We start from the raw sequence: 13897 nt of genomic DNA, 5'->3' as shown, positions 1-13897 counted from the left end.
GATCTGTGTTCTTTTGTGACAGCAGTTACATTTCGGTTAAAATGAAACTTTGTCTACCCGGTTAAATAATTTCAGAGTTCATAAGGTCAACTAATGCAATTTTCCCATATAGTCACTGCAGTATCTTTAAACCTATTTAGCTGCAGTATTAATACCAAAGGAGTGAGTTTTAGGAAAGGGTTTGTTTGCCTACATAGAAATGGCTAACACCACCTGAGCTGGCCTGGAGAAATAGAGATTCTTGCAAAGCAGTGTCAGGTACGTTGTAAACTAGCAGAATATTCTAAGCTTCTGACTGAGCATCTGGAGGTAAAGTGGAATGCTAGAAGGCATCCAAAATGACAGCATATCCATTATGTAGATAGCTGGATTCCACTATGTATATCATATTATCATTATGTTTGTCTTCTTAGCATCGAAGAAGGGAATTGTACATAATATTCTAAGTGCTGAGTTTTTCTCATATCATCTAAAAGAGATAAAAATGTGGTTTCAGTATTAGTTCCTACAAACTGTGTCTATGAATATTCAGTATATTCATGTATATTATCGATAGACTGAATCCACAGATAGTGCAAGCAATCTCTACCGTAAATCCATTCTACGTCATTCTGTATCACTACTGTGTAGTCCAGAGACATCCACATTTGCACAGCTTTGTAGCTGTGAAAATTATTTCTCTTACATTTCTTCAGCTTCAGTGGATGGCTCAGCATTGTTTTGAAGTCCATACAAGCTATATTTTCATCTGTGTTTGACATAATTCCACTGATTTTTGGAAGGTCAGCATTTGAAAACCAAATTTAGTGGAGGGTTGTGTGATTTAGCAAAGGATTGTTAGAGTTAGGGTAGTATGGTTAGGCTGTGGTTGGACTTGATGATCTTTAAGATCTTTTCCAACCTGATCAATTCTGTGATTCTATGATTCTGTGAATTGTTGACTCTGCTTTATGGAATAGGAAGTGGAGATGCAGTCTCTACTCACCAGTAACGTGTCTTGCAGTTACAGTAACAGGGAAAATGTTTTTGCCCTCCTCCACTCTGAGTTTGAATTTGGACTTAGATTTTGAGTTGTGTTGGGAAAATGGAAGAGTACAACCTGGAAGTGAAAGGTCTTAAACAGATGGAGCAAGGTTTCCTAGGACACATCTGACAGACCTCCAGACATAATTCTTTGTGCTGCTTTGTGACTCTCGTTTGTATTACCGTTGTGTGGGACAAGTGCTGAAGTACCATTGCATGAACATTGTGCAGACTTGTGTGCAAACTCCAACTAATGTAAAGATACTGTTATAATTAAATATACTTGTTAATCACGGCTAATTTATAAATACAACGATTCAGAAAGTATTTTGTCATTCAGTACTCTTTTATAAAGCAATTGGTTATGGAGCTTTATTCCTGCTGAGTCGGCTCACTGCATTATATACATGCCACTCAGAAAAGGTTACCTAGGCAACACTTTGTTGGTCCTTTTAAGCCGAAATTTTACTTCAGTCATCAAATTTAATGCTGAGCATCTAGCTCAGTTTGATTTTCCCATCTCAGCAGCATGTACCAGGATGGAAAAAGAATGGCTTAATTTATGGAGTAGTAAACCCATAAACTCTTGCACTAACACAGTCCTCCAGAGGTCGGAATTCAGTAAGTTATGGCTGTGAGGTAGAAGTCATCTGCTGGCTTTGGTAAAAAGCTAAAAGCTGGAGGCAAAGGCTAGCCTCTTAAGCTGCTCAGGAGCCATTTTAGTGCCATGTGGACCGTCATACATTTTGTCTGCATGTTTTTTTGTAATCTTTTGATGACAATAGCAATTATGACCTAGTCACTTTACTGTTGTCTTACAATCACATAAATCAAGTTTCACAAAATGTAGGTGTTAACAAAACAGTCTTCTGTTGATATCAGTACATAATCTACAAAGTAGCTGCAGATGTGTCAAGAGAAAAATAGCTTACCTCAGTCTGTCAGTGTCAGGTCTGTCACAGAGTCATACTGCTCTATGAAAAAACGACTGAGGGGCTGAAAAGTATTCAGCAGTTAGTTGTTGAATAATTTACAACACTCCAGCCATGGAAGCCAGCCATTATGGCTCTGTGACTCCAGTGAGATTATAGTCTTGTAGGTGTGCACATCTCTTAACTTCTTGCTCATTCCTCAAGCTACTCTTTTTCGGACTTCTTTAGTTGTCATGGAACACTCTCAGAAAGTGTTTCCACAGTCTAAGCAGGACCTGCGCACCTGTCTGAAAGAACCGTTTAGGCCATTTTTTTTCCTCCTGCCTTGTTTCTGTGGAATAATACAGATCTATGTGCAATTCTGGAGATTTTGTCTACCTGTGATGAAAGCTGAAGGATTATTTTTTTTCATAAACCCAAAAGGCTCAATCATTCTTTCTTTGCTTTCTTTCTGTGGCAGTCTAAAGGACTCTATTTTGTTGGCAGAGGCACACTAGGGAAAGAGCACATAGGAGCTTAAAAAGCAATATATATGCATATATATATATGCACATATATATAGTTAATTTGCATGCTTATAATGCATATATCTTTGCATTTATTTGCATATCTGTGATTGTATACCACAACACGTATATTAAAGTATATATCAATCTATGTGGCCAGGCTTGGGACTGTGCAGACCAGTTTCAATCCTTGCTTAGACAAACCCACATCCCAGGGGAATCCTGTGGGATCACAGAGGTGTTTCAAAGACACAGGAAGAGTAAAATTCCCTTTCAGGGAGAAGGTGCAACAGTACTGCATGGATCCCAAGGGACCAGCATCACTTTCAGCTGAGCCACAATTTGACATCCTTGGGCAGCCTATTCTGGAGGGTACCATATAGTCTGGCCAAAACTACTATGTCCTACCTGATGTTGTTAAGAGTAGTGCTGATTTGATGTTTTCAGCTCCCATGGGTTCTTACTGAAATACTGTGCAATCCTATGGACTCTCTTTAAGCAGTCCTTAGCCTCATTTAGCTATTTACATATTCTGCGCCCTGCATTTTTTTGTACAGAATGAAGAGGACGAGGACCAGCCACTCAGCCTGGCCTGGCCTGACACCCCACGCAAGCAGCTCACCTACCTTCTTGTACTGCCTATTGTTTTCCCTCTGTGGGTTTCCCTCCCGGATGTCAGAAATCCTGTGAGTACCTGCTGTTACAAGTTGGGGCGTACTGCATAGTTGGGGGTTCTCAAGCTGAATGCGTGAATGTCTCCAGAAAGAAACTGGACTCCAGAAAGAAAGTGAGGACTTGTTTGTTTGTTTGTTTGTTTTTAATAAAAATGATGGTTTATTATACATTTCTTTGAGGAGGCAACATCATTAATCTTCAGATCTACATATCAGTGCTTATGGGCAACTGGTTGGTAATAGCTCCATAAAAATTGCTATTCTTATCATTGATATTTTATGAAAAAGAATGAAAGCTCTGAAAATTTCTTCAGGGCCTTCACATATGCATTTCTAGATCTCTGCTGAAGATTACATCAGTACTGAGGAATTCTGTCTATCTTCAGTGTCCTAAAGAGTGATACCGGAAAGATTTTAGTTCTCTAATTCTCATATCAAAATATGCATTTCTCCTAAATGTATGCTAGACCTTTGTGTTCTACTCATCTTTTAATTTTCGATCTAGAACAAGATCCAAAGTCTTTCCATGTTTAAAACACTTATTAGTTTTATCCCCAACATGACTTAAAGTCATGTGAGACTGCTTCCTAATAGAAATAGACTTAAAAATACGAGTTGACAAGTCTTACCACTCCTACATTCTCCTATCCATATAATACCAAGACTCATAGAAAGTAGAAGAAAAGGAAAAAAAATAGATGGAAAAGTCTTTTTGTAGTGATTTAATCTCCCTTCCTTTCTGGATCAAAAATAGATTTTAAAGCGCTGCAAGAGAACGATACACAGCATAAAAGGTTATAAATCAACACCCTGAATTCTTTTTTCTTCCTTATCATATTTCCCATCCCACACACTCGAATACTTCAATTCAGTACAAGAAAAAAAGCTAAAAGAGGACGTCTGATTTGTTTTTAGATAAAGGTTTCTCAAAGGATACAAAGCGACATTTTCCCTTCCAGCCTTCAAGCTTTATTTTCTTCAAGTTTTCAAATAACTCTGGCAAAGTATTTTTGTTTGGTAACACAGAAAAACATACTACATGAATTTCTAGATTGTTTCTTTCTTTCCTTATGTCCACCTTTTATTTGAATTTTGTTTCTTCCCTTTGAACACGTGGACATATTTATTATTCTATACAGTACTGAATCAGGATAGTTGTTACAACAATAGTTTTGGAAAGCAAATATCTTATGAACTTTTGTGCAACTTGTGTGTAATGTGTGAGTATTCACACTTGTACTGCTCACAGCAGAGCAGACATTCCGCAACTAAAATAACCTCCTGTAACATAAAAATTAAGTACAGTTTATATGCCAGCTATGTCAATGAGCAACAACATTTTAAAAATTAATTCAATGAAAAGTGCAGGCTTTTATACAGAAGCAAGACAAATGTGGATTGTAATTACATGTTGTAATAGCAAAAGAGGTAGCAGGCTACTTCAGTAAAAAGCTGCATTCTTTGAACATTACTGTCAAAGAATTAACCAGATGGTTGCATAAACTCTCTGTGCCCAGCTGTCTAACTTTACAAGGATGCTTCATTAGAGTGTTTGTCTCTAAAATATTCTCACAGATGCCTGTGTGCCATCCCCTCTCCTCCCTTCCTAACAAAAAGGAAACACAATTTCACAGCTCAGCATGTGCATCAGAAAACAAGTTTTCATGAAACCTGTGGGGCAAAGTTAAAACACTAAAACAATATTTAAATAGATTTTGTAGGTAGGTCTACTGTCATGGGCTCAATTTGCAAGTGTGGTTATTTTAGTCAGAAATCCAAATTCTACATCAGAATGCTCAAATTAGCATGTGGTTGTACAAAATGAGCACTAGTCTGCTAAACACTGCTTTGAGAGACCATATGGAGCCTTGCACATCCTCTGTGGGTGTCCACTTTTCAAAAATGAGTTCTTTCCTCGTAGAGTTTCTTTGTTAAAATATATTTTATCTCCACTTGGTGAAGAAGGGTTGATTGCATTTACTAGTATTAGATCAAGCTGTACTTTTCTCCTTAAGATGCAGAATCTGTAGAAAAATTGTTTCATTTACCAAGAACTCCTGTTATGAAGTCTGCAAAATCCTCACTGCCCTGTTATGCTCTGTCATGCAGATGTGCAGATTTATATATATACCTAGAGTGGATTATGTAATAGTTCAACTAACTCCTCAACTGACCTGCTTAAATGTATGTGTAGTGCCTGTACAGTTAGGGCTATCAAAACATTGAAAGGATGATGACGTGACCAAGGTGACCCACTGGTCCAGTGGTGGATATTGAACAGCATCTCATTTGTTATATTCATACTGAGCTAGTTACCCCTTCATGAGCCAGCAGTGTGCTCTTGCAGTTCAGAAAACCAATGGTATCCTGGGCTGTACCAGAAGTGGGGTGTCCAGCAGGGGCAGGGAGGTGATTGTCCCTCTCTGCTCTGCCCTCGTGAGGCCCCATCTGGACCCACAGATCTGTGTACAGATCTGGGGCTCCCAATACAAGAAAGATGTGGAGATGTTGGAGAGGGTCCAGAGGAGAGCCAAGAAGATGATCAGAGGTCTGGAAGCACTTCCTTTATGAAAACAAGATGAGGGAGTTTGGCTTGTTCAGCCTGGAGAAGGATGTGAGGAAACCTTATTGCAGCCTTTCAGTATTTAAAAGAGGATTATAAATGGGAGGGAAATCAACTTTCAGGGGGACTGCCAGGAGGAAAGTTCTTTACAGAGTGAGTGGTGAGGTGCTGGAACAGTCTGCCCAGCAGTCTGCCCCCCATGTGGCAGAGGGGTTGGAGATTCATGATCCTCAAGGTCCCTTCCAACCCTGGCCATTCTGTGATTCTGTGATTCTGTGAGTGGGTGCTCCGTCCCTGGAGATGCTCAAGGCCAGGTTGGATGGAACCCTGAGCAACCTTATCTAGTGTCAGATCTGGAGGTTAGAAAGGCCCTGCCTGTGGGATCCTTGAGGTCCCTTCCAACCCAAGCCATTCTGTGATTCTATGATTCTGTTACAGGCTATCAGTAGTCCAGTTCTCTTGTCACTTGACCCATATGGTTCATCTCTGCAAATTCCCATCACCAGCCAAGAATTTACATGGACTCTCGTTGCCACACAGAGATGTACTGTTACCAAGGGGACAAGGACAAGATGTTCCTTTACAGATCCAGTTACAGGAACAGGTTCTGAGTAATCAGATTTAAGCACTGTCAAGTATGGAAGGAAAATCAAAGCTTGAATAGGGATAAATTTATGCGTGAGGTAAACACATAGTTCATTCAGGTTAAAGTAAAGATATCAGTAATAATGTAGTCTAAAATGAAGACAGATACTTTGCAAATTACTAAGGACTCACTGTCTTTTAGGATCAAACTCTTAGATGAAAAATCTTCACTTTTTATCATTCTTTCATCATTCCACTTGTTTTCAGAACCTGTTTTTCAGAGACTAACATGAATTCAATACAGAAGTATAACAAGAAAAATGTCCTTTAGGTTACTAATAGACAGGAAAAGTACCAAACCAACCAATTTACAGCAAAGCTATGAAGTTCTTTCTCTTTTGTTAAAAGAAAATACCATATAAACTGAATCAACCATGGCTCTTCTCCTTTGTCTGTTACCATGACCACAACAAAACCAATTGGTAATAAACAGGATTCTCTCTCTTTCTAAGGCAACCATCACAATGCTACCAGAAAAAAGTGTTCCTCTCTGTTTTCTCTGACTAATTCTTTTAGGAAAATACTTGGAATTAGCAGCCCTGTATATTGTAAAGAGGTAGGGAGCTACAAAGAGATATATCTCAAAAGAACACTGTCAGTAGTTACAAAACAAGCTTGGTTGTTACTTTACTCTGGAAGAAAAATCTATCATTAAAAAAAAAAAAAAGGAAGGTTGCATTCTTATTTCTTCTTTTTAAAAACTTCCTCTGTATGCAAATCATGTAGTAGCATTTATGGCATCCATCCTTGTTTTCATTACTTAAAGGATGCACAGGTTTCAAATTTTGTCCCTTTTGATTTCAAACATCCATCTTTTTAAAGTAGGTAATGAAACTGCTAAGTCTATCAAAATGCTCATAATCTTGAACATCTGCCCATCAGTTAATTTTACTGGGGGAAGATTGAGACTGGGAATACACAGGCTGCAAAGTTAGTGGCTGATAATCTTTAGGCAACCAGTTTTCCACGTTATGCAGACGTGATTCTTGCCATGCCCAGTTATTTTGCAAGAGCTTGGTATATATAATCCCATACTCTCATTAGGCCAGTAGCTATTACTGGCCAGTACAGCTATTGCTGTATTGGATTTGCATAAGCCAGTGTGTGTGCTTATTTCTGGAGTGCTGTATATTGATCACTGAATTTCCCCTGCTATGATGTTCTCTTGTTTAGATTTTGTGACCAGCTGCAAGAAGGTTGCCTACTCATTCACCACATATACTGCAAAAAAATTCCCATTTTTACATGGAAGATAAAAAAATGTTGCAAGTTGAAAGACTTGACTGCTAGCAGTGCTGAAAAAAGATCTACTAGCCTTTAAATTTAAAAAATGAAAATGCTGTTTAGATTTATTTATCCCTTCTGGACTTGATTCTTCTTTTTCTGGTGTCAGATTGCTGCTTTTTGGCCATTCTCTTTTTCCTTTAAATATAAATCTCAGACCTTAGGTTCTTGGTCTCCCAGTGCATTTAAAAATTTGATTTTTAGAATCAAAAGGGCATATGATTTCTGAGTCAGTTTAAACATTGGAATTTAGTTCATTTCCAGATTTTCTAAATTAATAGAAGTTCAGAATTCTGTTTCAAAAAAGTCATTCTGTTTGCTCCATAAAGAGTTAAGAAGCAGGTCAACCAAAGCTATTTGGATTAGAAAAGGTGCTTGTGACAATAGGGAAATATGTATTAAAAATAAGTTTTCAGGTGCTGTTGTGGTTATTTATCCCTTATTTAAACAGTTAATTTAAACAGTTTGCTGGAATGATTTTCTTACTCTAGCTGAAGTTCAGTTTCTTGTTTATCTATTTCTGCATGTTTCTGGGAAGCATTGTTAAATTTTCATCATTAATGTTGCTGTGAACATTCAATTACAGGATTGTTTTGGATGTGCCAATCAGTGTTTGCAGCCCACTTTTAAGGAGGACATTTAGCTTTATGAGAAGTACTACAGAGAGTGAGGAAGTGTTCTCTACAGTACAGCCCATAAGAGCACCTGCTGTAAAGCTGATGTAGATGTCTTACTTGTCCTTTGTCAGTGGGTGTGTATTGCATCCCTTGCTTTGTCACAGTTTGAGAGAGTTGAACTGCCAGAGATTCACAGCACATTTTCCCTGCAGAAGTTGTGTTGATGGAAAATTTTTCAGTCCTGTCTGTTCCCAGAACAGCCAGGAAGAGCCCATAGGGCACATCAGGGCCTGGTGGTGCTGCAGGGGAACATCTCGCAGTGCAGAGAGCTGCAGTCAAGGTGCACTTCCATAAAGGCCCATATGCACAGCAGGAAGTGGAATGAGAGCAAAATGGGAGGAGGTTGCATAGGTCTAAAAGCAGCTCATACAGGTGGTCAGGTTGGTATAATTGGCCTTGTCTGGCAGTCCCTAGTTATTGAGGTAAATCTGTAGCACTCTGCTAACAGCACGTCAGAGGTCTTCTGCAGTAAAGATCTTTCTTCAGCTGGTGAATGTCCATAAAGAGTTGGTTTCTTTCAAGATTGGTAGCATTTATTCACGGTGTAGATTTCATTTTAAACAGTAATTTGATTTATACAATGATATGCTTAACTACAGTCACGTTTACTTCTTATAGTAGTTATCACTTTTCATTACATAAATCTAGCAAGCCAGTGGGAAATGAATGATGCAAAAGACTGGAAAGAACAAAAACCAAAATAAATCATTAATCTGAATATAGCCTATTAGTTGGCTGCAATTATACTATTTATTCAAAGCTTGATATAAGCAAAGGAAACACAGAAAATGAAAATAAGGTTTCTCTGGTGTGATACAGATCTTGGAATTCAATGAGGGACCTCAGGGGGAGCGTTTTACAATGTTTTACAACAAACTTCTCCACAAAGCTAAGCGCTGCAAATGTATTCTTAATGTATTTTCTGTTCTAATTGAAAAAATGGGCTGTTTTTCCAAGAAGTGTTAATATCCCAATAAATTTTGGATACGTATTTTTCTAACTACCATATGACAACATCTGTTACAGCGACTGCAAGTGATGTTGCAGAAAGCTGTTAATATGTGAATGAAATGTATGCATACTTGTATGCTTGAAAACATTCTTTCCCAATAGGCGTGAAGTTACTAATAAATTTAGATTCTAAATCTCCATTCAGCTCAACACTGGCAAGTTGTAGTGTAACAGCACATGATAGAAATAGACAACAGAAAACCTGCCATTTGTTATGAAAGCTGTTGTTCAGAGATGAATCTTGTCATAGACTACTTTATAGCAGAAGCCAGTACAAGAATGAGGCATGGGTAAACACACAGCAGTGAGGAAAATCGTTTCTTAACACTCTTAACTTTCATCTTGATGATATGATGCTGATCAGAAAAGATAGAACAGGTGATCAGAAGAAGTAAGAGGTCACTTAGAGAATAAATAAGAATTCCGCAAAACAGCCTTCAACATAGGTGTTCACTGTTTGTCTTTGTTTCTTTTGCAGAAGTCAAGAAAATTTTTTCCTATCACGTTTTTTGGTTCAATCAGTTGGATTGCATTTTTTTCTTACTTGATGGTCTGGTGGGCACATCAGGTAAGAGGGTGATGCTTGTGCAAAATACAGGTTCTGTATTGTGTTCTGCGCTCTGAGAAACCATTCAGAATCAGGGTCCATTGTGTCTCTCATGCTGAGAAATCCTCTGTTTCAGGAGCTGCAACAGTGGATGAAGTAAAACAGTACTCAGTAAATGGAAAATAGTTGAGAGAGCTGTGATTGTCCTGACCACAGGATTTGATCACTCTGGTAACATCAGCAGCTACTTGTCAATGCCTACTGATTTTCTGTGAAAACAGTAATTCTCCAATCCTGATTGTATTCTCCAAGACAAACAGGAAACTCCAGGATAATATTCCTTATTAAGCAGCTTTATAGCAGAAAACATGTCTCCACCACAGGACTGCAACTCATGTGTGGTTTTTTTTTCTGTTTTTGCTCAAACCTTTTTAGGTTGGAGAAACCATTGGTATTAGTGAAGAAATCATGGGCTTGACTATTTTAGCTGCTGGCACATCCATTCCTGACCTTATTACCAGTGTTATTGTAGCACGCAAAGGTCTGGGGGACATGGCTGTATCCAGTTCTGTTGGAAGCAACATATTTGACATCACAGTGGGGTAAGTCCTATAGCATGAAAGCTGTGTTTTAAAAACTTTTTTGTTCTTAGCATTGTTGCCTTAGATTTGTGAAGGCGTTGCCAACAACAGTTTTCTGCTTTTGATATGAAAAAGTTTGAAAAAGAAAGTGATGAAAATAAGCAATGGATGTTACAATTTTATGCGTTCAGAAGTCTATAGACATTTGAATGATGGGCTTGCTACAGACTTGTTGCCTGATTTACTCTTTTACTCATTGCAGAACCTCCTAGGCAGGTAAAGTGCACTTGAAGTAATTCAAAGGCTTTGTTCCAAGAAGAAATTTTTGAATATGTTTATGCTTTTGTCAGGTCATTCTTTTGAGCTATTATGCATTGAACTTTACTAGGGCTTTCTTTATAACCACTGATCAACAAATAATTCATTGCCTTTACAGTATTCAGTGCGTTGTTAAAAACAAGTAGACATCAGTGTCTTGTGTAGCTTTCATGAGCTGTTGTTCTTTATTTTTTATTGTTATTTTATTTTTGTGATTTTTTAATATATCTGACAAATTCCAAGTTAAAAGCAATTGCAAAATTTCTCTTTAATGCACAGGTGTTTTTGTATAGGTCTAACAATGTGAAGCAATGTAGAATTCTGTGGAAATGCTCTGTTTACTGTTTCACAGCAGCCCTAGGGAAGGGATGTAAGGCATGCAGTTGGGATTCAAGGTCCTGTTTGATCCACTGAAATCAAGCTAGTCCTGGTCCATCCCATGTTATAATTTGTGCCTCGGTATTTCAAAATTGTGCATGAGATGTAAAAACAGAACTGTCTTTATTCCTTCCCATCTTCAGCATAGGTAGAGGCATTGAGAATCATGTCCATGCTCTGTTTTTCTACCTATGGCTGTTTTTTGCACAAGAGCAGGCCTCTTTGTAGTTAGAGTCCAGTCAGAAGAACAGTACAAGTGTGAGCTGCTAAAAATGTACCAGCAGCTGCGCTGGTACTAAATGAGATCCCAAAGTTTAAGGAAACAGCTTTTTTACTCTATTTCTTAGCTAATGCAGTACCTTTGGATGCTGCATAAAAAATGGGCCATCTTTTTTTTCTCTTAATCCAGAAGCAGGAGGGGTTTGAAATTTTTAGGAAGGGTTTGAATATTTTAGCAACAGACCTGCAAGACTTTTGAAAACCTTATGCATTATGGAGTCTTTCAATCTAGAGCGCGTAGGGTGCATGGCAGAACTTTTCTCTTTGGCAGTGCTTTATTTCTGTGATATATATTTTAGTCTCCCTAGCAGCAGAAATGTTGTTGTCCGCTAGCACAGTCTGGTAGACTTAGCCCCTGAACAAATAAAATGGCACAGTGTAGCTGCAGTTTGGTTTAGTTAGCATTGAGTCTGTAGAGAATTATTATCTCTTGAGCTGCTTATTCAAAGCTTGAATGTTGTGAGCTTCTGACAGCTCTCTTCATGCATCCTAAGCCTGCTAAGCTCTGATCGGGGGCTTAAATATTTATTTCAGCTTGACATCTTCCTGAGGGATGTTGCCTCATTCTGTGGCATCAAAGATGAGAAATGTAATGACAGTAAACACAGAAATAGAAATTAAGCTAAGGTTCAGTAGAAGTTCACATTTTTGTGCAGGTTTTATAGTAAATGACTTCATGACTTTGAAGGGATGAATTTTTTGGGTAGTGCTTTGTGGAGTGCTGGTTCTTTATGGGAAGGACACATCAGGTGAGTCACCCTTTTGCTGGTGGGCTCTTGAAAAGGCACTGGAAGTACGTTCTTGTGCAGATGGTGCAAAGTCCTAAGCAAACAAAAGAGTCTCCCTGCTCACAGGCACATGTTCAATGATTTCTGTCAGCTAGGGGAAATACCATCCACCAATGTCATGGTGGAAGGAGAGTGGAGAGCCTGAATCCCGTGCTACCACAAGCATGTTGTTAAATCAGATATATACACACATTAGAAAAATTCATGCCTCATTTTATGAAGCTTCTGGTTGAATTTTGAAGTACCTCCAGAAACTTTCCCTTTTCTAGATCTCTGCTGTTTTTCCAATTTCTCTATTTTTTTCATATTATTATTTTTTTTTCTTTTTACAGCCTTCCTCTCCCATGGCTCCTGTATGCTGTGATTAACAACTTTTCTCCGGTGACTGTCAGCAGCAATGGTCTGTTCTGTGCGATCGTCCTCCTCTTCATCATGCTGCTCTTTGTCATCCTCTCCATCGCTTTCTGCAAGTGGAGGATGAACAAGTTCCTGGGCTTTCTCATGTTTGGGCTTTATTTCGTGTTCCTGATTGTCAGCGTCCTCCTGGAGGACAAAGTGATCCAGTGTCCTGTCTCCATCTAGTGGAAAGTGCTGATTCTTGAGAAACAAAGTTATAGATGTTTATTTATTCAGTATATGTATATCAAAATGAAATGGAAAAAAAAAAAAAAAAAAACAAAAAAAAAAAAAAAAAAGCCGTGATGGAAAAAAACTGTAAGCCTCCTACCCTTCAGTTTTAAAAGAGAGAAAGAAAGAAAATGATAGAAAGAGAGGAACTTGGAGTAAAGACTGATTGCTGCAAAGCAGTGCGCTCGCACATGGAGCTGTGCCGAGGTGTTCTTCGCTGGCTGCAGAGCGACCTCGCCACTCAGCACTGGGGATGCTGCACACGCACTGAGAGGGTGAAAGCTACTCTTTCTCTAATGCCTATGGTACACGTCCACAGACTTCTTTCTCTCTGTCATAGAACACACAGATATACGGAGTGCTCATTTCTTTAAGCTATAATCTTCTAAAGGGGAATGCTAATTCTGACTTTGGGGAGGCACCACCTCCCACACATCATGGTATGGGATTTATCTGTTGATCTCCTGATGCTGCTGAGTGGAAAGCGTTTGCTGAGTGCATGAGTTGCAGGAAGGGAAGATCTTGCATGTCTCTTCATTGAAGTGGACTAACATGTTGTGATTTCAGCAGAGCCAGGGAGTTACCAGTGGTTTGATCCTCTGCATCACGGGACTACAACGGCCATCAGCAGGATGTCAGTGATGATTTATTACATCTTGCAAAGCTCTTCAGACTGCTGAAACCCCAGTGCTAGCGCTGAAGGGACTGTGTTTGCTGGCCAGTATGTGACTGATGCAGATTTTCACTCTATTCACAGGCAAGGCCTGTCCGGGGATTTCTGTCTGGGGATTTGCTGTTTTCTCTGATACCAATGCAGCATGCAAAGAGATGATACAACTGATATGTGAACACAGCATTTTTTTCTAATGCAGCAATACTACCAACAGTACCAATGGCTTTCAGATGCTGTTACCATGATGAGTTTGCCTTTGATGCCAGAAGTAAAAGGCTAATTTGCTTATGCGTAGTATTTCATACAGAAAATATAGTTATAAAATGGCAGCCTACTTGCTGAGGTGGATATATGCTTTACAAGCTATCTTTTTCCATTACTTGAAGTGTAA

General features: G+C 38.8%; 1 protein-coding gene across 1 annotated transcript in view; it reads left to right on the top strand.

The window, feature by feature from the left end:
- SLC24A2 (solute carrier family 24 member 2) overlaps positions 1-12803 on the top strand; it is a 102798-nt gene extending 89995 nt beyond the window's left edge. The window contains exons 7-10 of the mRNA XM_042826877.1: positions 3019-3147; positions 9794-9883; positions 10298-10464; positions 12539-12803. Of these exons, the coding sequence (XP_042682811.1) occupies positions 3019-3147; positions 9794-9883; positions 10298-10464; positions 12539-12788 (636 nt within the window). The 3' untranslated portion in view covers positions 12789-12803. The remainder of the gene's footprint in view (positions 1-3018; positions 3148-9793; positions 9884-10297; positions 10465-12538) is intronic.
- The last annotated feature ends 1094 nt before the right edge of the window (positions 12804-13897 follow it).

Source organism: Centrocercus urophasianus, unplaced genomic scaffold, assembly GCF_019232065.1.
Source record: "Centrocercus urophasianus isolate 14NV4802_14NV808 unplaced genomic scaffold, USGS_Curo_1.0 seq_27, whole genome shotgun sequence".
Classification (NCBI taxonomy): Eukaryota; Metazoa; Chordata; class Aves; order Galliformes; family Phasianidae; genus Centrocercus; species Centrocercus urophasianus.
The sequence above is the reverse complement of the archived record's forward strand: the minus strand, read 5'-3'. Positions and strand labels throughout refer to the sequence as shown.